This window comes from Telopea speciosissima, chromosome 3 (genome assembly GCF_018873765.1).
Source record: "Telopea speciosissima isolate NSW1024214 ecotype Mountain lineage chromosome 3, Tspe_v1, whole genome shotgun sequence".
Taxonomy (NCBI): domain Eukaryota; kingdom Viridiplantae; phylum Streptophyta; class Magnoliopsida; order Proteales; family Proteaceae; genus Telopea; species Telopea speciosissima.
Window position 1 is genome coordinate 61,129,899 of NC_057918.1, and position 27,811 is coordinate 61,157,709.

The following is a 27,811-nucleotide window of genomic DNA, read 5'->3' on the forward strand; positions in this document are numbered from 1 at the left end:
GTTGGGCAGTCAGGAAGAGTAATATAGATAAGATGAGTGTAGCAGAGATGAGGATGTTGAGGAGGATGTGTGGCAAGACCAGGAGAGATAGAGTAAGGAATGATTGAATTAAAAACAAATTGGGAGTTGCACCAATCCAGGACAAGCTTCGTGAGAGCCGCTTAAGGTGGTATGGTCATGTCCAACGGAGACCTATGGATGCACCGGTAAGGAAGAGTGACCAGATTCAGTTTGATGGAGCTAAAAGAGGTAGGGGCAGGCCTAAGATGACTATTGGCAAAGTGGTAAGAAAGGATATGCATGCGATAGGGCTCAATCCTAGTATGACCATAGATAGAGTTGTTTGGAGGACTAGGACCCGTGTAGCCGACCCCTCGTAGGGGAATGTTCCTGGGATGCTGTTTTGACCTTCTTTTTTTCCTTTACTTATTTTCTATTCTTCTCTCTTTTACTTCTTGTACTTCTTTTTACTTCTCTTATTTCTTTTACTATCATAGCCTCTTCGGATCCATGTAGCCGACCCCATTTAGTTGGGATAAGGTTATGGTTGTTGTTGTTGTTGTATAATAATATTTTTGAAACTTTATCATAACAGAATAAAATTGGGTAAACCTTGTACGAAAAAGGAAAGCTATACTAGAAAGCAGGGAACAATCGACATCATAGGTGGGCATAACCTTGTCTAACTGGTCGGATCGTTAGTCCAAAAATATGCAAGTATGAGACTGTTACCTTACAATTCTGGAGATGATTAGACACCTGAAAACTAAAAAGAAAATAAAAGCATGATGAAAGTCTTTAGAAGTGACCTAAACAATATATCTTTGTGTGTGTGCGCGCGCGTAATAAAAGCTTGATGCAAGCCTTTGGAAGTGACCTAAACAATATATCTGTGTGTGTGTGTGTGTGCGTGTGCGTGTGTGTGTGCACGTGCATGTGCACGTGCCTAGAGTGACTAAACTATAAAAAGAAAGGGAAAATTGACTAAAAATAAATGCAACACACACACACACACTCTACAGAAATGTAATGATCAACGACATCACGGGAATAGCGCAATACCAATGCCCTCAGCCAACCAAATCAGATCATTAGTACATAATAACCCAACTCACACACTCTACCAAAAGGTAATAATAAAAGATATTATAGGATAGTGCATTGCCAACTTCTTAACATGTCAGGTCGGATAGTTTGCCCTTAAAACTAGGGGAGGGGATGTAGAGTGTATGTTAAATAGTCATCACCTTCCACACCTTGACACACCCTAATTATAGTCGAAGCTGAATTACATATGTGAACATGCTGAAATTACGATGAGTGCAGAACATGTAGACTTGTTTATGCATATATATATACATAAATAAATGTCGAAAACAAATCAATTACATACACACACAAAGACAAAAAGACTTAGTTAACTCTAAAACAACACCTGATCAGACTAAAACCCTGATTACGGAACTTAACTTATTGATTATATATTAGGTTATAGTTGATTATAGGAGGTTTAGGACCAAAAACAATACCTACCCTCTGCCTCGGGGTTGCTCTAAAAGTCTCCAACTCAACTTTACGAGGCCTAATTCAATAGTTTTTTACTACTACAGAATCTTCAAGCATGTGAATATGAGTCTTGGGGAGCCTTAGATACTCAGACTATGTGGGTGTTTTCGAAATTCCTTGCGTATTCTGGTAGTACTTTGGTACTCAAACAAGGGTAGGAAGAGAGAGAAGGTTAGAAGACAAAGAGGCAGAGTTTTAGTTTTCTAAAATATCCTCTCAAAATAAGGAGGGGAGGGGTCTATTCCATGTGGCTTGTGGTACCATAGGTGATCTTTGCGGTACCGTAGAGACACCCTCTGAGGTACCTCAATGAATGCCATACGGCAGCCTCTCATTGACCAAAACAGTCATTCTTCGCGTTGATCTTTTTTTATCATGATCTTAGGAGATCCGGTGGTCCAATTTTTACAATCTAGGTGTCATTGGAAAGATATCGAGATGTATAATCCAATGAGGTGATAATCGGATGGTGATTTGGCAAAAAAAATAGTGTAAAAAATGGGCCTGAAGTTAGAAGTAATTCCCAATGGAAATTGGAACAACAGTAGCTAAATCAAACTGTTTTTGCACAATTTTTTAAGACATGTTTTAGAATGGTAAAATACACTAGAGTACAAAATTTGTTGTCAGTAAGAAAGGTTTGGGGATTGAAATGACTCCCATAGAATTAACATTTTTTGTAGCAACAAAAGGTAATGCACATGAATTAACGACAAAATCACCTTGCATTCGCATGAAAATTTAGATTTAGGCTAAATATGCTAAAATAAATCCTATAAAATTTTTCCAATTCAGAAAAACTTCACACACAAAAGTAGCACATGAGTATTTTGGTAATTTCTTTCTGACAAAACCCTAATTACCCGAAACCACAGGGGTTTGAGATTTGTTATGAGGCTCCAAAAGACTCTTCCCATTACGGTTTCAGACCTTCCAAAGGTAATAAAATTTGATGTACACAATCAGGCCAGGTTTTTTAAAATCCTAACCCCACCCTAGGTTCCCTTAATATAGCCTAGGTCCAGCCTAGCTCTAGGTAGGGCTGGGATATCTTAGCCCAGGCGCAGCCTTATTGTGCTCAATCTAGCCAATCCTAACCCTGATTAACCTTGATTGGGTCGAGTTGGCCCTAATTGACCCTAGCAATTTTGCTATTGCAAGGCTAGATAGAGTTAGGTTGGCCCTGATTGCCATTACTTTTTTATTGCATGTATGATATAATAAGTATAATTATATAATGTATAATTTATTTATAATCATACATAGGACCAAATTTTATGCACGGTTGTGTATGTACATGATCATGCATTTTCAACCATTGAATGAGGGTGGGGGCAAAAGTGTAATAACATATCCCCCTGGGAAATGATCTCTATCCCTGGCCCATCTTGCACTCCCCATTTGTGCATGCCACTAGCTTGCGAAAAGCATATGGCATGCTTAACTGTTACATCTGTGCCCGGACCCTGACCCAAACTCCGAATGTAGGTCCGGAACCCGATGGATCCTGGGTCTTACCCACTAGCAACATGTGGTGCACCGACCCGGTGATCATTTTGAGGGGGGAACTCCGATGATGTCATACCTACCGATCCAGAGGCAGCTACCAAACTTGTGTTGCTGTTCCATACACAAATTGATGGACAACCTAAGGTACAACCCCTGCTTAATCAAAATAGGAATAAATTCATTTTAAATGTTTAAATAGGGTTTAATGGCCACAAATTATACAAGGACAATGCCCTAGGCATGGCACATGCCTCTGTGGGGCTCGAATGCAGAAACAGTAGGGTTTTACCTACTCGTCCATCCATACTGTCTATTGGATCAACCAGTTGGATCGACCAGTACTGTTATACTGCTCATAATTCATCTCAAATGCGTGGGGCCCAGTGTTTCGTACCCCGGGTCACCTCTCCATACTTAGAATGACCGAGGAAATATTACTCTAACAATGTGACCAGGTAGGGCCCACTTTAAAGCCATTGGCATGGGAGAATGGGTTTTAAGAATGTGTTTTTCATAAAACACATTTGGCAAACAGGCCTTAGTGGCTGGGCATATATATAAGCCAGCCTTAGACCAGAAACCTTCCCTGCTAAATTCGTTGGAGAGAAAGAAGAGAAAGAGAAGGAGAAAGAGAAGAGAAGAGGAGAAAAGGAAGGCTTGATCCCATCCTTGAGCTTGGACTGCCAAGGTAATGGTGCTTACCCTCTATCCACCCTGTAATTCTTAGTTTCCTATACAGATTTTTAAGCTCCATGAATGATTGATTTCAGATCTTTGTAGCACAGCCATGAATTACATAGTTCTACAGTTTAGACCATGTATTGTTAGCCTAACCTCTAGGATCTTGGCATGCATGTGTAAATCTGTAATGTTTGACCTCTCATCTACTATCACCACTGTAAGTGCATGCTGTGTTTGTACTTCCAGCTTCAGATGATTGATTCCCATGTCTATAATAGGCTTAGAATATAACCCATGGTGTATGACTTACTTTTCTCTAAATGCATGATGAATCCCTAACCTAATGAGCATCACAGTGATGTTCTGAAGCTGATAGAACCTCTTACTATTCTGATTTTGAAGGCTTATGTAAGAGCCGCCATGAATGATAGCCATGCAAGCTAAATAACCCAAGATCACCAGGCATGTTAGATTTTCTACCATGTACATGTTGGATATCATGCATGGAACCTAATGATGTTCTCTGATCATCCATGCATGCTCCTAATCTGAAGATCTAGACCAAAACAACTTTACCTTTTGAATTTTTTGAACTGCTCATGCACTGGTCGATTGCAGTGGTCGAGCCTAAAACTTATTAACTCAACCCTGTGCCTACACTTGGAGCTATGGGTTGATTGATACTGGTCCATTAGATAGACCAGTCCAATCAACCAGTGTAAACCATTGATGAAGAACATGACCCTAACCCCTATAGTTATTTAAATAGTACTTGGGCACCCTTTTGGGTCTAAAACCATAAACCCCTTTTGATTTTTGGCCACAGCAACTACTAGTCCATTGGATAGACCAGTGCCAATCAACCACTGCTGCTAACATGGCAGTTTTGTGTTCTACTTGGGTCTGGGAGTTAGACCAAGTTCACCCTTACACTTTTAGGTTAAAATGGTGTGTATTAATATAATTCCTCTAATTTATTTACTTAGGCTATGATTGTTTAACCGACGACGCGCATTCGAGCACTTTTGTGGATTAGCAGTTTTCGGAACCAGTGGTGTACAACTAAGGTGAGTGGATATTAGATCATCTTTATAGGTGTGACCTTGTGAACATGCCAAAGATAACAAATTATTTTTCATTATTTATATCTGTGTTATATTATCATTTATTCACTTTTGGACATTTAAATTTTGATGTACTGTGGATTGTGATTATGAGCATGTTCCTAAATTGATTGATAACTAAAATGCATGCTATGTGAATTGTTAGATTAGATGTCGTAATAGACGGCTTGGAAATGAAAGGCATGGTGAGCCGTAGTATGGGCTGCGGGAGCACCGTGCATTTTATACTGGAAATGAGGTTTTTGGTAGCCCATAGAATGGGATACGGTTGACACCACTCAACTCATACTTATCATATAGATCATTGGGCTAGGTGAACATACCCTTATGCTACAGCCCTTCCCAATAGGGGCGCATGTGTTGGGTGATCACAGCCTCCTAAATGCCGAGGATAGCAGAAGCTGGGTCAGTTTGTCATGGTTAACTTGGGGTCTGCCAAGGGAGGAGTTGGTGCTCACTACCCAGTGCGGGTTCCATCCATAATGATTGAGGTGGCAACCGAAGACGGAGAAGAAGCGTCTGAGGTTGTCGCCCGAGTCATTGTAAGTAGCATATACCTACTGACTTAGCTGTGATAGTAGGTGGACTAGAGTAATAAAATTTAACCCAACAAGTAGATTGATGATTGTGATGGTTGTACCTGCTTGCATGATTTACTATTCATTCACTGGGCTCGGTGGAGCTCATCCCTCATGGATTGTTTCTTTTAGATAATTTTGCAGGTGGACATCTCCCTGAGTGGGAGGATTATTACGGACAATTTGGTGATGGTGATCGTGAACATTCTGGTGCATGTGGACCCCTACGGAGGTGATCCCTCTGATGCGGGTGCACAAGATTAGGTCAGAGGAGCTTATCTGATGGCGGCTGTCCTCTCTTTTTGATGTTCATAGATCATTCTTTTTGTGGATAGCCGAATGGCGCTTTTCTTTTGTATAGCTTATAGATGCAGCTTTTATGTATTTTGTTTTATGATGCTGGGCCATGAAAAGGCCATGTATGCAGATGTTATGATGCACTGTAGGTGCAAGCCTCTGTTAAACAATGTACTTATGGTAGTACTGTGGGTTGTGAGCTACTATCGAACAATGTACTTTTGGTAGCTCTTTTATGTATATTTAGCTCCCGTTGCACTCTGCTTCCAATATTATATTGTAAATGTTGTGTGTGTCTGTTGAGTGGTGTTTGCTTCTGGATCCTGGAGATTTGGCGGATGTGGGTTGACATCCGGGTTATCCGCCTGACCCGCCTAGGGGGTGGTTTGGGGTGTGCCATTAACCCTCACTCATATCTATATACATAGCAGGGCTAGATTGGGTCAGGCTAAGATCAGAGTAAGGCTTCAACCAAGGCCTAACAGGTTACGTGTACAACAATTTGGCCAAATTCCGATCCTTGAATTTTGAAATTATGTTTAACTCCTTCCATGTGTACTGTGCCATGATGTAAGAGGTATGAAAACCAAGTTTCCTTTCCTTGCTTCATCTCTCTCTTGCTCCCTCGGCTTGTGAGTTTTGTTTAGGGTTTCTCTACCGCATTGATCGCTGCTTAGGCTAGGGTTTTCAAAATCTCAAAGTTTAGGGTTTCTCTGCCGCTGAACCAACAGAGAATGAAAGGGAACTGAATCGACGCGATGGCTCTCTAGGGTTTCTCCGCCATTTGTGTGTGTAATACCTCCGCCTTAGTGCGTGTAATCCATACTTCTCCTCTCCTTCTTTGCTCCTTCCGCCATGATCCTTAGAACCGCCACTAATGATGATGCGAACAACGTCGACGACAATGAAGACGAACCTTTCTAGAAAAGCACCCCTTTAATGGATCATCACCATTGCGCCTTCCACCCTGCTTCCCCACCCTCTGTGCCCCCCCTTCCGTCCTGCCCTATCCAGCCTCAGCTCTGTGGCTATTTATGGTTTTTAGCCATCGTGCCGAGGAGCTCTCAAACAAGGGAGTTTTTTCTTTTTTCTTTATTTGTGGGTTCGTCAATCTTCACCATCCCTCTCTTATCGTCGGGCAGAGCTCCACTCGCCGATCCAGAAGATCCTTGCAAATCTGTTCGAAAGTAGGCTGTGGCAGCATCTCTGGTGGCCTTTTTGTCACCGGTCAATGCTCTACTTGTCGATCCGGCAAGTCCATTTGAAAGTAGGTTGTGGCAGTGTGTCAGCACGCGTGGGCAGTAGGTTGTGGCAGCGTGTTGACACGTGTGGGCAGTTTGGCGTTGGACTGTTCAGCACGTATGGGGCCCCTTTTTTGGCACGCATGTGCATGCGCTTAATTTTAGTTGTGACTATAGCTTTTTGTCTAGGGAAGTGGTTGTGACCCATCCCCTAGTCTGGATGACCCAATCAATGGCATATGAAACCGGGTCAATTTCCACTCTTTGATTTTGGATGTTATATATCCTTACCTTGTGTTTATCATGCTCTTTATCTATTTTATGTATTTGATTTTTTTTATTTGGCATTGGACGCGCATGAATTAATACCATTTTTTCTACCAAAAGAAAAAGTTACCTCCATCTAACAAACCCCCCCAAAGAAGCCACACTCAACCTTATGACCTAGAAAAAAAAAAGGTGAAAACCCCACTCACACCTTATGACCTAGAAATTTCAACTGAGGGGTTGAAAAACCCAACCCCGACCCTGTCGTGCTTAGGGAGGACTTGAGCAAACTCGGGCTCACCTGGTGAGACTTTTTGTTAAATTGTATAAGAACACCTGGCCAAACTTACTCCCCATAATTTCTATTAGATTTGATTCGGACTTCAGTCCAGTCCTTGAAATGCTGTCAAATCTTTCAACGACCACATGTATTGACCCAAAAATACCAACACGTGCTAAATATACTTTTACAATTCTCACCAAATCACTTTCTGACAGCTGAGCTATTCTACAAAAAGTACCATTGAGCTTTTCGTCCACGACAACACCCCCTTCCCATATCTTCTACGTACATAAAGTCCGGTCCAGTGAACACCTCCCAAGAAAAAGGACAATCGTTGTACGGAAATACCCAAAATGCTTTGACGACAGGGACAGTCGGTTAACGCGCAAACACAGTAGGTATTCAAAGTTCTCGCTTTCAAGGCCTCAAAACTGAACAAGTAATGGAATCCAGTAATACAAAGTTATTACACTAAGTAAGGATCCAGCTGTTCTTGAAAAAACCTCTTCTACTTAAAAAACAACATTTGTCAATCCAACTCTTCCAACAGTTTCCTTAGAAATTATTTTTTCTTCCACTTAAGTAGATACTAGGAAACTCCCCTTTCCAATCTGAATTAGTGTTCATGTCCCCACTCAACCACCACCTTCACTCCCTCTCTCTGTATCTCTATCATTTATATATAGCCATGACTGGATTACGAAGAATTACCCACCAGAGACGATGCAGCAGAGCAGTGCTAGTTCTTTGGTTTCAAATGATGGTGGGAATTATAGAGGAGTTAGAAAGAGGAAATGGGGGAAATGGGTTTCAGAAATTCGTGAGCCTGGAAAGAAAACGCGTATTTGGTTAGGGAGTTTTGAAACGCCGGAAATGGCAGCGATCGCTTATGATGTAGCTTCATTGCATCTAAGGGGACATGGAGCACGTCTCAATTTTCCCGAATTGGCGAATGAGTTGCCTCGGCCGGTTAGTTCAAGTGCTGATGATATTCGAGTAGCAGCTCATGAAGCAGCTGCAAGAAGAAAGACAACAGTTGATGAACAAGTGGGTTGCTCAAGCTCGAATCAACAAATTCCGAAGAATATAAGGTTGTCACAGAGTCAAATTCAGGCAATTAATGAGTCACCATTAGACTCTCCAAAGATGTGGATGGAATTGGCTGAAGCTTTATTTCCAGACACATCCATGGGTTTTATTGATGATCAGGTTGAGATGAGTGATGATTGGGAAGATATGCAACATGATTCCCTTTGGGAATCTTAGAGAATATATATATATATATATATATATATATATATATATATATATATATATATATATATACTTCCTGTAGTAGATATGCAATAGGGATAAGGCTACGTATATTATGACCCTTCCTAGACCCCACAATGGCGGGAGCCTTGTGTACTGGGTATGCCCTCCTATTTATAGTAGATATTCTAGTATTAACTAGTCCAACATGATCAAATGACCAATCACCTTTTATTAAAAAAAAGAGGGATTGCTTTACCCCAATTGGTATTTGTTTTGAGATGATATCCATTGGGTGCTTATTCGCCTCAGCCTTATACTTCGTATTTGTGGGGGTGGAGGTTGGTGGAATAATAGGGATTGTATTTGTGTTGCAAGTGAGTTTGTGTATGTGTATGTGTATGTTTTGAGAAGAGAGCATAACTGTAGAATTTTCACGTCACTTCCATGGTTGTTGATGGCGTGGGGTTTTGGTGTATGAGAGAAAGGGTCTCATCTCAAGATAAGAGATATACCCAATAATAATGTATTTTAAATCTATTTGATAAAACAACTTTATCAAATTTGTAATGTCATTGTTCTGGTGTTTGTTTAAGTTCATAAAGTGACTTCACCAATTGGTAAACTTTATGCTCTTGTCATTTCATGACAAAATCTTCAGGTTGTTCCATATGCATTTCTATATCATCTAATTCACCATTTAAAAAGGTTATTTTAACATCCATTTGGTGAATTTCAAATTTATATATAGAAGTCAACGCAATAAGCACCCTAATCGTATAGGTCGGGCGATTTTAAGAGACTACAGAAACGCATGAAAATGATCAAAATATATATGAAAATTTACTTTTGGAAACAAAAAACAATATAAACAAGCAATATATGTCATATATCATACACATACACTAAGAATTGTGAATAATGTATAACCAAACAAGTGCAGCACTTTGAAATTGTTATAAAATGGTGAATTTTAGTTCAAATATTTGCAAATGTACACAATGCATGCATCTAATAGTTAGTTGAACCTATTCTCCTTGAATCATAGCAAAAAAAATGAACTAAAATGCAAGATTTGAAGCACAAGATCAAGTTTTTTGAAAGAAAAAAAAACTATCTTTCCCTTCAAGAACTCCTTCGATCTTCAATTTTTTGTTGTTGGATGCTACAAATGATGAACTTCCACCACTATTTAATTCGTTTTCAACTATGGAACGGAAGCCCTAACAAGATTTGGGTGAAAAAATGACTTAAAATCCAATTTTTCTGGGTTTTCACCTTGGCTGGAACCTGATATTTCCGCTGCGGATGCTCTTTGGTTCGTGTTTTGTCTAAAATGTGATTTTAAGTTTGTGTATCGGTACATATTGATACGTTCCAATACGTATCAAGACACTTAAAAACCAGAAAAATGGTAACTTGTAGTATATATCGAGTCTAGCGATACATATTGACCGTATTGTATCATATCGACATGTATCGGTCGATACATATCGATACACTCGATACAATATGTTGTTTGTTTAAAAAAAAAAGGAAACGTATCGATTAGTATCTTATCTATACCGATACGTATCAACCGATATGATACGATATAGACCGATACTTTATCCATGCCTATATGCCTTACTATAAAATAACATATCCTTGGAAAATACATTCAACAACGCTTTCTCCTAATTTTTTTTTTTTTTGGTTCTCGAAATTTAACAATAGCTATGCAGCCCCAACCCTTATGGCATGATAAATTTGGTTTTCTATTCTTCCATAGTTCATAAGGGGTTATAGAGCTTTGCAGCCCCAAACCTTAAGTGCATGTCTATTTAAAATATGGCATGCTATTAATAAAGTTTCACACAAAAAATCTCTACTAAGTCCAGAATTGGACACCATAGCATTAACCATTTCCATCAATGTTCTATTTTTCCTTTCAGCAATTCCATTTTGCTGTAGAGTATAAGGTGCAGAAACTTCATGTATAATTTCTACACTTCCAAAATATTCTAGATCATAATATTCACCCCCTCTATCAGATCTAAGACATTTGATTGATGCTTTACACAAATTTTCTGATTCATTCTTATAAACTTTAAAATATTTAAAGACTTCATCTTTATAATTTAAGAGACAAACATAATAAAATCTAGTAAAATCATCGATAAAGGTTACAAAATATTTCTTTCCTTATCTAGTAGGGGTACAATGAAGGTCGCATACATCACTAAACACCAAATCTAGAACATTGGGAGTTCCAAATGAGTGTTTTTCCAGAGGTGAATTCAAGATGCACTTCCCCTTTGCCTTTAACAACAGTAGCTGAAGCATTTCTCATTTAGAGAATGTTACCATCTTCTTCTAGTGTATATTCACTAAACAGACCCTTGTCTTGGCAAACATGTCTGGTTGCACCAGAGTCTATATACGATGCTATGTCATCTCCAAGAAGGTTGGCTTCATAAATCATAGCAACATACTTCTCCTTATCATCTTTTCCATCAAATTTCTTTTTCAGATGTTGGTACTCCTTGAAATGACCCATCTTGCCAAAATGATGACAATGACCATTTTTCTTCTTATTGGGGTACTGGTTTTTGGTCGAACTGGAATTTGAGTTCCACTTTCTCTTCCAATTACCCTTTGAAGGATTGTTATTTTGTTGGAACCTTGGCCTTCTTCCAAAACCATGACTTAGAACCATTTATGCCTTCACGGCATCTGTCTTCTTCTTCAATTTTCAAATGACTTTCTAAATCTGCAAGAGTGATTTCCTCCTTATGTTTAAGACTCTTTCTATAGTTTTTCCAAGAGGCAAGCCGTTTATCTAAAATGGCCGAGACAATAATAGTCTTGTCCATTTTCATGTTATGTTGTTTAAACTGATTGAGAATCTACTTAATTTCATGAAACTGATCAATAGCCTTTCTATTATCAACCATTGAATAACGGAAAATTTAAACTACCAGAAATTTCTTACTTGTTGCATTCTCCACTAGATAATTGTTCTCCAGTGCTTCCCAAACTTCTTTTGCAGTCTGCTTGTCATGGTACATATCAAACAAAGTATCACTCATGGAATTACATATTTGACCCTTGCAACAGTAGTCATATTGTTCTCATTTCAATCTGGTACAATCCTCTGCAGTTGTTTCATTGTCATGTGTATCTGGTGTGGGAGTAGTATGAACATACACAACATTTAGTTGTGCTGGGAGGAAATGCAACTTCTTCTACTAGCATTTGAAGTTGTTTCCATCAAACAATTCTAATATCACAATTCCGAAATCACAAATCATTGGAACTTTAAGGCACATTACAACATCGCTTTCCTTAACCTGTCAGTCCCTGCCAATTTTGGAATTGGTCTAAAAAATTCTTAGAATTTGTCCCTCATATCTGAAATCTAACGATCCAATCCCAAAAATCCTAGAATCAGCTGCTCCAAAACGTCTGGAATCGAGATCAGTCACGGTGGGGGTGGGATTCAACAAATCCGATTCTGATATTTGAAACCATGCTTAGTGCTCTGCTGAGTATCTCTATTATGCCTTTGCTTTGACTGCCACTCCTCTTCTTCTATTTTGCCGAAACCCATTTTCTTCTAAATGAAAGTTAGGGTTTGTATTTTGGGAACTCTCCTGAGACGGGGAAGAGAAGAAGCCATGGCCACACTACTTCTTCACTTTGTCTTCAACCTCCGTCACTGATCCTAAGTTCCATCCCTTCTAATTTTCCAATTTCTTTTATCTTCTCTTTATTGTATTCCTACCGAGACCTCCTTCGAAACTTGACCCTCCTCTCTCTCCTTCGTCCCATTTTTGCCTTGCAACCCATTTTCATTTCACCCTCTAGTTCGTTTCTCTCCACTCCAATATGACCACCAACTTTGGCCATCCCTATTTCCTCTAGTGAAACTATTGTATTTTGTTTTATGTTTTTTTTTAAAAAAAAAGTTTCAAAACATCCCCTCACATTTTGGTTTCTTGTTTTGTAATGAAGAAGGAAGCTAAAACTTGAGTAAAGTTGTAAGTCCCACATTGAAAGTGAAAGAGAATTGATAGAGGCATATGCGGGCACGCATCAAGCTGAGTCGTGGTACTGTGATGTAGTATATTTAATTTTGGTTCAAGGTTAGTCAGTTCAAAGTTGGCAGGTTCAAAGTTGGCCTGGTTTTTGGCTAGGGCACATGTATTTTTAAAGAGACATATCCATTTGTAAAGGTGCATTCATAGCACTTGGATTTGAATATTTTAATCTAATCCATTGAACCAAGAGACGCACCTACACCATGGGGTATCTTTAAGGGACACTTATATATAAGTGCTTAGATTGGAATCTTATAATCCTATCCACTCAAGTCAATGGACACACCCATTCCATGAGGTGCCTTGAAAGGATACATCCACCACTATAAATAGAGGTGAAATGGATAGCCCAAATCATTCCATTTTTGTGGCTTTTCTCTTCTCTTCTCTCTCTGGTTCTTTCTTTACAGAAATAGAACTTCAAAATTCTGGTTTCGTTTTTCTTTTTTCATTTCTGCATACTATAGTTTTTGAAAACTTCTAGTGAGCCTAGCCTTGCTCTCCTTTGTAACCGAAGTCTTTGTGCATAAGACTAAGGTTTAGTGGTTGCTTTATCTTGAAGGTAAAACGTGAAGTACACCGGGTGCACTAATACAGGAGGCGTTTCAGACCTTAAGGAGAGCGTCTTCATTGGTGCTACTCAACCACAAATGTTGGTTCGTGTGTTTGTGATTGGTTCGTGATTATCAACAAATTCATTACAGTTTTATCTTCTCAAAAATGGGTACTTGTTTCTAACAATCTTAAGAGCTAAAACTTTTTTGAGTTTATAAGACCATGGCTAAAGAAACAATACTGTCAATCCAACTGATCCAATTCAAGACAATTCTCCACCACCCCCCATAACGGCTGCACAAGTGCCTACTGTTGATTCCATTATCCCACCAATGGGAAACTTGAGAATTGCTTCCGAGTTTGACAAAGTTGAGCCTTTTGATGGAAAAAACTTCAAACATTGGAAGCAAATGGTCTTCTTTGCACTCACTCAATTGGAAGTGGTCTTTACTTTATCGGAGCCCAAACCATCACAAATTGATGATCCAGTTCAAGATGCCAAACAATTGGCATGGATTCAACCAGATTTCCAATGCAAGAATCGTATACTCAATGTGTTGTCTATTGACTTGTACAATGTATACACTGCATATGAGTATGCTTATTTAATGTGAAATGCATTGATGAAAAAGTACATTCTCGATGATGACGGGAGTCAAAAATATGTTGTTGGTAATTACTTGAACTTTCAAATGAATGATGGTGACAATATCTCCTCTCAAGTTGACGAATAGCAAGATTTAGTTGGTAAGTTGTCTAAGGAGAATATTGTCTTACCGGATGAATTTGTTACCGATGCTTTGACTGAGAAATTGTCAAGTACATGGATTGACTTCAAACTAACAATGAAGCACAAAAGGAAGAATTGGACTTTCAAACAAGTGGTGGTTCGGATAAAGATAGAAGAGTAAAACCGTGCAAGAGATAAAGAGCCTTCTAAACCCAAGGCTAATTTGGTTGACACCAGTAAAGCGGGGTCTTCTAAGAAGCGAAAATTGGATGAGCGAAAAGTGGATGATTCCAAAAGGAAGAAAGGTAATTGTTTCTCTTGTAGAAAGTCGGGTCACTATAAAAAAGATTGTAGGAAGTGGAAGAAGAACAAGTTTGACAAGGCGAAAGTACATCTCACCAAAGATGATATTTTTTCCGCAATGATCATGGAAATTAATATGGTTGAAAAATCGGATGATTGGATAATAGACACTGGTGCCACTAGGAACATATGTGGAGACAAAAATTCATTTATGAAATATTCTACAAATGTCTCCGAAGAAAAAGTGTTTATGGGAAACTCTCAAGTTTCAAGTGTGATCGACAATGGACAAGTAGTGCTTAAACTTACTCCAAAAATTTTTTTGGCTTTGAAGGACTTGCTACATGTGCCCGACATTCGTCCGAACTTGGTTTCAGGACCGCTCTTGAATAAGGTAGGATCGAAGCTATGTTTTGAGTCGGATAACTATACTCTTCTCAAGAATGATGTATTTGTTGATAAAAGTTACGTACATGAGGGCTTTTTTGTACTCAACATTAATGAATTAATGAAGGACAAGCCTAGTGCTTCTTCGGTTTACCTTGTTGAGTCTTACAATAAGTGGCATGCTAGATTAGGTCATTGTAATTTCTCCTATATTCGAAAAATTTTCATGTTATGACTTATTGACATCAATTTCAAATTGAAAGTTGATAAATGTCCTATTTGTGTAGAGACTAAGTTCTCTAAGAAACCCCCGTAAGTCAATCACAAGGAAAAGTGAATTCTTTGATTTAATTCATAGTGACTTATGTGATTTTAAATCATATGAGTCTAGGAGTGAAAATAGATATGTAATTATATTTATAGATGACTATTCTAGATTTGCCAAGATCTATCTACTGAAGCTAAGGATGAGGTTGAAATTGTTTTTCTGTCATTCAAAGCGGAGGTAGAAAATCAACTTGAAAAGAAGATTAAATGGTTAAGAACCGATAAAGGTACCGAATATGGTACAACTAGCTTGTCTAAGTTTTGTGAATCCAATGGAATTATACATGAAGTTACAGTTCCATACCAACCCGAGTCTAATGGAATAGAAGAGAGTAAAAATCAAACTTTGAAAGAAATGATAAATTCATTGTTGATAAGTTTGGGATTACCTCTTGATTTGTGGGGGGAAGCAATGTTAACCGCTAGTTATATATTAAATAGGGTACCCCCATAAAAAGACCATACTATTACCTTATGAACTTTGGTTTGATAGAACCAAGTTTTAAATATTTAAGGGTATCGGGATGTTTGGCTAAGGTGGTCATACCTGAGCCAAAGAAAAGAAAATGGGTCCTAAGACCTGTGATTGCGTATTCATTGGTTACGCAATTCATAGTTTGACATAAAGGTTTTTAGATGTGTATGAAGAAAACACAATCATAGAATCAAGAGATGCTGAATTTTTTGAGGATATATTTCCTTTTAAGTCTGGTCTTCCAGTGAACAATGATAATGGCAGTAATACTACTATAAGTAAAGAAGTGTCACCAAGCAATGATTTATCGCATATCCATAAAAGTCAACTAGGGAGAGGAAAAAGGTAAAGAAAGGCTACTTATACGGGAGATGAGTGGTTGATCTACTTAGTGGACAAGGATCCTCTAACCTATAAGGAAGCCGTAACATCTCCGGATGCCGTCTTTTGGAAAGAAGCAATTAAAAGTGAGTTAGATTCCATAATTTCTAACCACACTTGGGAGTTAGTTGACTTACCATGGGGCTCCAAATTATTAGATACAAAGTGGATTTTTCGAAAGAAGTTAAAGGCCGAAGGGTCTTTAGACAAGTTCAAAGCGAGACTTATCGTTAGGCTTTCGACAAACACACAATGTTGATTTCTTTGACACTTATGCTCCTGTTTCAAAGATTACTTCCATAAGGGTTATTATCGTAATAGAATCCATATATAACTTAGTAATACATCAAATGAATGTTAAAATGGCGTTCTTAAATGAGGACTTAGACGGGAAAATATATATTAAGCAACCAGAAGATTGTGTTATACAAGGACAAGAGCACAAGGTGTGCAAACTTGTAAAATCCTTGTATGGACTGAAACAAGCACCTAAATAATTGCATGAAAAACTTGATGCATTCCTGTTATCAAGTGGATTCAAAGTAAGTGACGTAGAAATGTGGTTATATACCAAGTTCTACAACAGTAAAAGTGTTCAAGAAAATGATGAAGAAAGGTGTCGGTATAGTAAGTTCTATAATGGTAAAGGCGTATTATCATACTTTATGTAGATGATATGCTCATTATGGGAACTAGTTTAGACATTGTGGAACAAACCAAGAAACTCTTGATGTTTAAATTTGATACAAAAGATATGGGATGTGATTCTTGAAATCAAGATCATTAGGAAAGAGAAAGATATTATCTTATCTCAAGCTCACAATGTTGAGGTCATGCTAAAAAATTATGGGTACTTTGATACTACACCTCTTAAAACATCTTTTGATGTTGGTTGTTATTTAAAGAAACACTTGGGTGCACCGGTACTTCGAAAGAAATATTCTCAAATAATCGATTCTGTCTCTTACATGATGAACAGTACAAGGCCGGATATAGCATTGACTGTTGGTAAGTTGAGTCAATATACTCACAATCCAAGTGAGGAACATTGGAATGCTTTGCATAGATTACTAAGATACCTAAAGGGTACTATAAACTATGGTTTGCATTATAGTGGCAACCCAATAGTCTTAGAAAGCTATTGTGATGCAAATTAGATCTCGGACATAAATGAGTCATTGGCTACAAGTGATTATGTGTTTACTCTAAGAGGTGGAGCGATTTCTTGGAAATCGGTAAAGCAATCCTGTGAAACAGGATCCACTATGGAGGTAGAATTTGTGACATTAGAAAAAGCTAGAACAGAAGTCGAATGGCTTAGAAATCTAATGGCAGATATACCTTTGTGGCAAAAGCCAGTGCCCTCGATATCACTACATTGTGATAATCAGGCAGCTATAGCTAAGGCTAAAAGCAAAATTTACAACGAAAAAAGGAGACATATTCATCTCAGACAAAATTTAGTAAGGCAATACATAAGTGAAGGTCCGATAGCTATCGACTTTGTGAAGTCAGAAGGTAATTTGGCGGATATATTCACAAAGCCCTTGCCTACTAAAGTTATACATGATTTATCTAAAGGAATGAGCTTGAAACCTGTGACGTGAGTCATGTGATGGACACCCAACCTATGTGAAGAGAACCATTTCTGAATTAGGTTCAAAGGGTAACAACAAAGTCACTCGATGACTTATTTTGTACTACTATAATTTGCTCATTCTGGTTAAATAGTAAAATAGTACCACCACAAAGAATGGAGGATGAGTTTTAAACTATTAATTAAGCCAATTCTCACAATTGTGCAGGTGTGTAAACTATGGTGCTCACTATGGGCTGATCAAAGTGGATGTAGGGGGTGAGGCCATCTATCGATGATAGTTTTAAAGGAGAACTATCTAAACATTTATAAGACCGAGATAAGGGACAAGGCCGGTTAAAAAATGTCCATTTATATAAAAGGGATGATTGCTAAGGTCGGCCAATAGGACATGGTTGGTGAGCTAGTTGGCTACGACGATAAGGAAAGGTTCAAGAAATCTAACTTTGCCCGTACTCTGTAGTGTAGTTCATTAGATCTAGTGTAGGTTCAAGTCATGAAAACACCTGCAATGATGTGTCCTATTGTGTCTAATACACTTACTAGATTCATTCATGATTTATCGATGTTTCAAAACTTGTGGGAGATTGTTGTATTTTGTTTATTTTTTACAAAAAGAAAAACGTTTCAAAACATCCCCTCGCATTTTGGTTTCTTGTTTTGTAATGAAGAAGGAAGCTAAAGCTTGTGTAAAGTTTTAAGTCCCACATTTGAAGTGGAAGAGAATTGATAGAGGCATATACGGGCACGCATCGAACTGAGTTGTGGTAGTGCGATGTGGTGTATTTAACTTTGGTTCAAGGTTAGTCGCTCCAAAGTTGGTAGGTTCAAAGTTGGCCCGATTTTGGGTCATTCTTTGGTTCAAAGTTGGCCTGGTTTTTGGCTAAGGGACATGTATCTTTAAAGAGACATATCCATTTGAAAAGGTGCATTCATAGCACTTGGATTTGAATCTTTTAATCTAATCCATTGAACCTAGAGACACACCTACACCATGGGGTATCTTCAAGGGAAACTTACATATAAGTGCTTGGATTGGAATCTTATAATCCTATCCACTCAAGTTAATGGACACACCCATTCCATGAGGTGCCTTGAAGGATACATCCACCACTATAAATAGAGGTGGAATGGACAGCCCAAATCATTCTATTTTTGTGGTTTTTCTCTTCTCTTCTCTCTCTGATTCTTCTTCTTTACAGAAACAGAACTTCAAAATTCTGGTTTTGTTTTTCTTTTTTCATTACTGTATACTGTAGTTTTTGAAAACTTCTGGTGAGCCTAGCCTTGCTCTCCTTTGTAACCGAAGTCTTTGTGCATAAGACTAAGGTTTGGTGGTTGCTTTATCTTAGAGTTAAGACATGAAGTACCCCGGGTACACTAATACATGGGGCATTTCAGACCTTAAGGAGAGCGTCTTTATTGGTACGACTCAACCACAAATACTGGTTCGTGTGTTTGTGATTGGTTCATGACTAACAACAAATTCATTGTAGTCTTATCTTCTAAAAAAAGGGGTACTTGTTTCTAACATAAACCACCCCATTTCCTGGTTTTCTTCTTCTTTTACTTCTTCTTCCCCTTTAATTTACGTTCCTTCCTTTCCAAATCCACCAACCGAACACCCTCTTTACATTTTATTCCTAAAAAACCAAAACCTACCATCTTCATCTTCTAATCATGTCCGAACCTATTTTTTCTTCCCCTTTTCTTTTTCAATTAGTCACTCATCATCATCTCCACTAAAATCCCCTCCCTAATCTCATTCTCTTTTATCATTTGGATGTGTCACCACCCCTAAACTTGTTTTTTTCTCTGTTTTGAATCATTTCTTATTTTTCGCCGTTTCAAAGTCTCTAAGGTTTCTCCGCCTTTTATGTTAGGGTCTCTCCCAAGGTGAAGACAAGTTAGGGTTTCTTCTCTGCCATTGTTCATGTAATACCTCCGCCTTAGTGCATGTAATCCATACTTCTCCTCTCTTTCTCTGCTCCTTCTGCCATGATCCTTAGAGCCGCCACTGGTGACGATGTCAACGGCAATGACAATGACGACGAACCTGCTTGAAAAAGCACCCCTTTTCATGGATCATCACCGCCCCACCTTCCATCTTGCTTCATTGCCTCCTGTGCCCGCCCCCCTTCTGCCTTGCTCTAACGCCCTCTATGCTTGCTTCCATTCTGCCTTGCTCCACCACCCTCTGTGCCTGCATCCCTTCAACCCTCCATGCCCACTTTGGTTCTCCATCCGCTATGCCTGCCACCCTTCTACCATACACCTCCCCCTCCCCCTCCTCTGAAGCTCCCCGTTCTGCCCTATCTAGCCTCAGCTCTGTGGTTGGTTATGGTTTTTAGCCATTTTGCCTAGGGGAACCCAAACAAGGGAGGTTTGGAGCATGTTAAAGTAGCATCATTGGTTGTCCACTTCATTACATGGTCTCAGGTAGAGGGTATCCATAGGATCAACTCAGTTTGATCCATGTAGCTCACACAGTGACGAAGCAGGGACCCCTACCCTCAAATCAATGAAGAAATAGAGGAGGAAGAGGGCATAGCTCCGTATTTAGAGGGTTTTTGAGTGTTTTCTCTCCCCCTTTCCGATTCTTCGAGTAAATTTCGAAGGTCACACTTTCCCTAGGTACATCCGTCGATTACTCCGCTTGAGGAGTGATCCTATCGACTACATTTCTCTCATTGCCATCATAGCCGTTATTATGTCTACATACAAATAACAAAACATCCAAATACAACTGTTATTCTGCTCGAATAACCAATTCCTAATCCATATACGTTCAAATGGGTTGAGAAAGAAGGGTGATGATCCGACCATCTGTCTCCACCTGAGTTGAGGGACAACAACCAATCTGAGATCCATTGCACCTTCGTACAAAGGTACAATCATCACATTTTATTTTGGCATGATGTAGTCCTTTAAGTGTCATGGCTTTAGTGTACATAGTAGCTAAATTCCTCTTTCCTTCTTTTTATTTGTTAAATAGACTTTGATAGGATGCACATTTGTTAGTCTTGCATGAAAACATGAAAATGCGATAAAGAGAGAATATTCGACATCTAGCATCTGTGACAGAAAGACCGGTTTAACTGGGTGAGATGGGGTGCTAATACCTTTCCATCCTCGTAAGCTGACCCCTTACCTATTCTTTGACCAGACCAGATGGAATCATGTGGCTTTATCCGCTAATTCAGATGAAGTCACGTTCATTGGGTCCTAGGCCCTAACCCTAGGTGGCGACTCCATTTATTATGATTTGTCAAGCATGACCCCTACCCCATGTATGCCAATTAGGACTGATCCTTATATTCCTTTGTCGCCAAAAGGGCCATGAAAACCAACGGATCCCACCCGAAAGGCGGAGGAAGTTCTCGTATCCGGAGGCTATAGTACCTACAATGATATCATTGTGTACTCACACAAAGCGTAAAGTGTCACATTCCTTGATAGGTATCTCATCATTCTTATTTGTAATTGATTTTATCTCTTGAGTTTGGGAACTTTAAAATAGAGCAAGCATTATATTAATTTAGACCGTACTTCGATTAGTACAAGGACCTCTTATCCTTAAGAGATTAAGGTGCTTTAGTCTAGATTGTACGTAAATTATTGCTATAACCCTCTCATCCTTGAAAGAGATTTGTAAAAATCCACTTATCCTTGAAAAAAATTTGTAAAAGTGACATTTCTCCACCTATTGTATTGAAAGAGAAATACTAGAAATTTCTCAAATATTGAGAGGAGTGGATGCAAACTTGTAAAGTCGCCCACTATAAATCTTATGTCTCCTCTACTTGTGCACTTAGTTATTTATTTATCGTGAATTGCTTTAATATAATTACATCATATATTTTAATTCACAAACAATCGAAAAAGAGACAAATCCACTAGTGATAACCTATTCACCCCTTCTAGGTTATCTCACATGCCCCATTCTACTTATCACTTCAGCACATGATATAATATGGCGAATCCAATCAACAGAGAAATGAGAAAATATGAGTGAGATGATGTGGACTCACCTTTACAAATTTAATAGTGTTCCCAAGGAACAATTCTACTGGCTTGATGGGAAAATCCTTACTATGCTACCACCAGTGCCGAAAGGGATTATTTCTTCTATATTGTCAGGATACAAAATGTTCTCGCAGTTCGGGAGGAGAATTCTTTGTATTCTTCTAACATTGGTGAATATAGATTAAGGGAGTAGAATCGCCCGAAGGCATTAAGCTATGGGCATTAATTTAACGAGTATTAGTCTTGCTAGTTGATTTAAACTATGTCCTAGTTCAAAGGGCACTTTTTGATGGAATAGACAATGTTTTGGTCTAAGAAACATTCCAACTAAGCAGAGTTTTCAGACTCAAGGTGAGAAAAGGGCACCCCAACACCCCGTCCCTACCCCACTCTACCCCTATCCACAACGCCCACTCCACCTTGTCACCCCTGCAAACCCTCCCCCACCCCTACAACCCAACCATCGCCCACACCAACCCCTCTCTCCTTCAACTGCCTGTGAGTCCCCCACCCTCAACCAACTCTTCGTGAGCCTCCCCCCCCCCCCCCTCTTTGTCTTTGAGTCCTCCATCTCCTTTTGTCGCCCCTCCCACCTCCCTTTGTCACCCATTCCATCTCAACCCCAAAATGGATTTCTTTTGTGCAACTAAACAATTTCAATTTCTTGACCAAAAATCTAGCCTTTTGATTATTAAGCAACCAATTTGAAATAGAAATCGTAATCCAACCAAAGGGAGCATAAATGGTCATACTAACAACATATCTCAACATTCAAGTGTAAACACTGATTCTTAATCAGATGATTGATATCCCCACTCTTATTTTATTATTTTTTATTGGGCAAGAGATCAGTACCTGGTCGTGTGGCCCCTACACCTGTGCGAGGGCTAATGGGAGCACTTGTAGGGGTATCAACATGGATGTCATTTTTTATTTCACAAGGGCACGGCGGAAATTTCATATGCTCCTGTGTCTGGGCATAGGAACCAGACGACTAGGTAGCATTCTTTTTCCCTTTTTTAATTTATATAATATATAATAAAGAGGAAAAAGAGAGCTGCCTGATCATGAGCACACAAAATTGTCGGATCGAGATCCTCTCCAGCACACTTGTGCGCCGGACGGTGTCCAGCGCACATCGTGTGGCTGGGGGGCTTCGATCCACACCATCGCACATATCCCAGTGCAATGGTGTGTAGATCGAGGCCTCCCCAATCGGACGATGTGCACTGGACATCGTCCCGCACGGGAGAGGATCTCAATCCAAAATTATCACTCTGCCACCTGTGAAATAAAAAATCCTATCCATGTATATGCTCTTGTGCACACTCATTGGCCTGTGCTGATGATGCTAAGGCTACCCTATAATGATTTACTATGGGCCATTCCCTTAAGCCCGAGGTCCTATGAAGCCCAGGGACGAGACATAAAATCCACGAATGGGCCATTTTTGCTAAAGGCCACACGTTAAAGGACCCAAATGATAGGCCCAAAAAGGCTACCTCCGACAACTCCTGCCTTTCGTTCGACTTCGCTCTCGTCTCTCTCTTCGATCGGAAATGTAATCGCTTCCTTCGATTTCTAGGGTTTTCGATGTTCATGTGTTCTCGGAAGATCAGATTTCAGTGGTTGTGTTTTCCGCTCTCATCATCATTCCCAAAATCTTTGATTAGAGACGGCGTTCAGCGCGTCCGATCAGATCTGCAGCTCCTTTGATCGAAAAATCTTATTGTGAGCTCTTTTGCAGTTTGGTTGCAGGATTTGGGGTCACTAAACTGTTCAAGGTGAGTTTTTTTTCTTATGATGATTCTTCATATAGATTCACGAGGTGCCCTTTTCTGGAATAAAGTTTTTGTTTTTGATGAACTGGTGTTCATGCGAGGAATTCTAACTTTTGGTATTTGGTTCTGCAGATGGATGACACGGAGGATGGTGCGAGGTATCCTCCCAACACTTACTCTGTAAATTACCATCAAAATTCCGGTTCGTTGCATCGTCCGAAGCTTCCGTTACGTAACACCTCTTATTCTCAACCCGTCGATAATGAATATGTTGAAGAACAAGACGAAGAAGGGGAGGAAGAAGAAGGAGAAGGAGAAGGAGAAGGAGAAGGAGAAGAAGACGAAGGAGAAGAAGACGAAGAAGAAGATGAAGAAGGAGAAGAAGAAGTAGAAGAAGTAGAAGTAGAAGAAGAAGAGGAAGAACAAGAAGAACAAGAAGAACAAGAAGAGGAGGAGGAGGAAGAAGAAGAGGATGAGGAAGATGAAGAAAATGTTGCCCAACGAGTTGTAGAAGAAGCCGAGGTCGATGAAGACTATAATGATGATGGCCGATACAATTATCATCGAAGGATTGAAGTAGATGGGGAAGATTCTGAAAGGCACAGGAAAAAACGAAAGCTAAAGAATCTAGCTTTAGGTTATGAGTTTGCACCACGGGTAGCTGCCCCTTCTGCTGCTGCTGCTCCTCCTCCCCCGCAACCGTCTTTTGGCGCTCGGAATTCACCAGTTGATTGGACGGAACATGAGACTTTTGTTTTATTGGATGCTTGGGGTGATCGATTTCTTCAGCTTGGGAGAAAGAGTCTTCGTTCTGATGAATGGCTCGAAGTTGCCAATAAGGTCTCAGAAGAGTCAAATACTGTTAGGACAGACACTCAGTGTCGTAATCGTTTGGATACATTGAAGAAGAAGTACAAGAAGGAGAAGATGAGATTAGCAGAAACTGGGAGTGCCACCAGTAAATGGGTTTACTTCAAGAAAATGGATATGTTAATGACGGCATCTCCAAGGCAACCTGGGCTCTCTTGTGGCTTCGATTCAGGAGAGTATGTCTTCATGAATCCTAGAATTTATTTAAATCGCTCTAATGGGTTGGATGAGATGAGGGACAGTCCGGGGAACTCAGAATCTTCAGAAGGTGGGGAGGATGATTCAGATGGCCTTCCACCTAGGAGGACAAGATTTAGAGAGGATGCGGATGATGGGTCTTCGTTTAGGTTGCTCGCAGATTCAATTCAGAAGTTCGGTGAGATTTATGAGAAGATTGAAAACAGCAAGAGGCAACAAATGGTAGAATTGGAGAAAATGAGGATGGAGTTCCACAGAGATTTAGAAATGCAAAAGAGGCAGATTCTAGAGCGAACTCAGGCTGAGATTGCAAAAATTCGGCAATGTGATGATGAAGACATTGATGTTTCTGCTGAGAACATGAGCGAATGATGTATGTGATATCTTGCCCCTTCTCTTAAGTAACCTTTTAAACTTATCTGCAGATTGAGTTGCTTGATTTTCTTTTTTTTTTTGTGTATTGTATAGCTGTACTTTGTTATTTTCTGATAGAACAAGTATATGTTGTGATGCTTGCCAGGGTTATGTCTTTGTCTTTGGAATCATTTGTTATGCTTTCGTTTTAACTGCCAAGCTGAGAACTGCATAGATGTGATATGGGTGTCTTCAGTTCCATGGGCAAATTGTTGGCTCATGAGGGTCCAGTGCCGTGGTTGTGGGCATGGTTTCCATTCAGAGGGGGAGGGTTCCTGCCAGATTTCTAAGCATACCCTGTGTTTCTGACTGTTCTGACTCTGATCCATAACGTGTTGGCCAAAAATTATTCCCAGCAATTAATGATATCAATTTCATTCTCTTTGACCCTTCTAGATAAACAGAAAGCTTACTTTCCATCTCTTTTCCTTGTTGATCAAATTGATTGAGTTCCTGTATACTCCTTTGCAATATTTTGCACCCAAGTCCCTATTGAGATGAAGCTGGGGATCTGGTTTACCTGCAAATGAAAAGAAGTTACATGTGTCTTTTGTGTGTAGTCCGTAATAGTAATGTATGAAGCCAGTTTAACCATCTACATACTTCTCTCTTCCCTAAGAAAAGTTATAGTCATGTTGGACCACTTATTGGACGGTATTTTATGCTTTAGAAACATGAGATTTCTAACAGTAGAATGGTATTGAGATTTGCAAGCAAGAAACTCCCACAACTTTTTAGAGTTTGGTTATACAGCCTTGGAGTGGATTATTTATTTAGTTGGTCAATTTGTTTGTTGTTGATCTTTCCTAGTATCCATTAAATATTTTGATCATCTGTTTTATACACTATAGGCTTCATGCTTTCTTCTAGATGATGCAGATCCAAGCATCTGCAAGAAGAAGAAGAAGAAGAAGCCCTAAGATTAAGGCCTAGTAGTTGGAGCTTTAGTTTATTTCACTCTTAGTTATTTTCCATACTTAGTTTTTTTTTCCAGTTGTAAACTTAAATTGACCCGGTTCAGACCATGGTTCAATTTAAGTGATTTAATCCTATTGGTTGTTAGGTTCTTATTTCCTATTGGTAGATAGGGGATCTTTTAAGTTTTAGCTTTTAATTAAAGTGTCCCACCCCTTCCACGATTAATGTGAGGGAGTGATTCATATTTGTTATAGGATTTGGGCCTTAAGCCATATTATAAATTAATAAAATCGTGGGAGGCTCCCCCACAATTCAGACCTTAAAAAAATCGTTTATTGCTTGATGCCATTGTTGCTGCTACTTTGCTCCTTTGAGAGTGTTGCCTTGTGAGTAATATCAAGGTGAAGGGATTGGTGGATCTCCAATCGACTCCTTGCGTCTTTTAGATTGGGAGGATCTTCTTCTCATCCCCTTGCATCTTGTAGATCTGGAGAACTTCAATTTTATCCTTCAAAGCTACTGCCATTGAAGTTCTGCAAAACCAGTAAGTATTTTACAATTTTATGCAATCAACCTTCTTCTTCTAATCCTCAAACCTAAGCCTACTTACTCTCCATTGATCCATCTAACCGTAGGACACTCACAACTCTGTCCAGCTCCATTCCATTATTAGATCCACTCCAAATTCACACCATAGTTGCAGAAGGTTATCCCCTCCACTCGATCCCATTTCCAGTCCCATCCTAACCACCGAAACCCTTAGCCCCCCCATCTCCATTAAGACCCAAAGCCCTAAAAATCTGTCTAGACCTATCCAGCCATCCAAATATTACAACCGAACCCTCTCCTTATTGCCCCTAGCACTCAACCCAAGGCTCATCCTCAAATTCCTACCCTAAACCCTAGTTTTACCTATTTTCCTATTTCGCAAAACCCGAAACCCTAATTTTCTAAATTTTAATTTCTCACTCAAACTTCATCAAACCTATTTCACTAGACTTCTAAAAACCTGCCTATCATTATCACATAAGATTTACCCCCATTACCTAAATCCTCAATTCTGCCCCAATCGACCAGCAGATTGGAAGGTGCTGGTTTACTTGACTCCTTGTAGATTCTTTGTCTATCTAGGACTGCATTACCAGGTTCTTTTTTATTACATATTACATATTTTTTAGTGCATTTTCTTTGTTTCTTTTGATTTATGTGAGTCGCATCTTTCATCTTTTTCAACTTTTTCTCATAAATCTTGGTTATGTTTTTATATGTGATGATTGTTTTAGCCATTTTATCTGTTGTTACCTTTACCAGCTCTCTTATATTTTGTCGCTGCAACTTCGTTCTGTTTATGATCAATGTATGTCTTATAATCATGGTCTTTTTCATTTTGTTATGTTGAGAATTAAGTTTTTTCATAAATATTGGTTATTCTGCCTTGCCAATGAAAGGGAAAGCTATCGAGAAGTATTGACATCTGTAGAACTAAAAAGAAATTATTGAGATTGCAAGTCAGGAGATTGAAAAGGCTAGCAGGGGTTGGTTTGAGGAAATGGGATGGGAAAGAAAATGAAAATGAACAAGTTGTTGTGGATTTAAGGCTGTAACTGACAAATGAAAACAGAGATATGATGTAAGAAAGCAAGGGACTGTGTTGCTTGGGTTTTCCACTTAGATTGTCAAGGGAGTAGCACTGTAGAAACATGTCATTATTAATTCCTGCAAAACGCAGGACTGGTGTTGATTCAAGAAAAAGAAATTACTTCCTAGGGCTTGTGATTCAAGTTTCTTCATATTTCTTGCATGAGGTGCAGTAATGATACAAAGTTCTGTGCCTTTCCAAGAGGTTTGGGGGGGGGGGAGAGAAAAACTTTATAAAGTTTTTTACAGGTAGATGCTTCTTGGAAAAGTGTTCTTTTTCAAACTGCATGGAGTATTGGTGTAGAGAATCACATGCTGAGACAGGATAT

General features: G+C 39.2%; 2 protein-coding genes across 3 annotated transcripts; both read left to right on the forward strand.

The window, feature by feature from the left end:
- The first annotated feature begins 8,269 nt into the window (after nucleotides 1–8,269).
- LOC122655377 (ethylene-responsive transcription factor ERF021-like) lies at nucleotides 8,270–8,821 on the forward strand. Its single transcript, XM_043849576.1, has one exon. The coding sequence runs from the start codon at nucleotides 8,270–8,272 to the stop codon at nucleotides 8,810–8,812; it is 543 nt and encodes a 180-aa protein (XP_043705511.1). The 3' UTR covers nucleotides 8,813–8,821.
- A 14,400-nt stretch (nucleotides 8,822–23,221) lies between these two features.
- LOC122656554 (trihelix transcription factor ASIL2-like) lies at nucleotides 23,222–24,885 on the forward strand. Of its 2 annotated transcripts, none has more exons than XM_043851131.1 (3): nucleotides 23,222–23,447; nucleotides 23,575–23,831; nucleotides 23,904–24,885. In XM_043851131.1, exons 2-3 carry the CDS (start codon nucleotides 23,577–23,579, stop codon nucleotides 24,882–24,884), a joined length of 1,236 nt encoding a protein of 411 aa, XP_043707066.1. In that variant the 5' UTR covers nucleotides 23,222–23,447; nucleotides 23,575–23,576; the 3' UTR covers nucleotide 24,885. The 2 variants fall into 2 exon arrangements, with proteins under 2 accessions (XP_043707066.1, XP_043707065.1); XM_043851130.1 differs by having other exon boundaries at nucleotides 23,575–23,750; nucleotides 23,901–24,885.
- The last annotated feature ends 2,926 nt before the right edge of the window (nucleotides 24,886–27,811 follow it).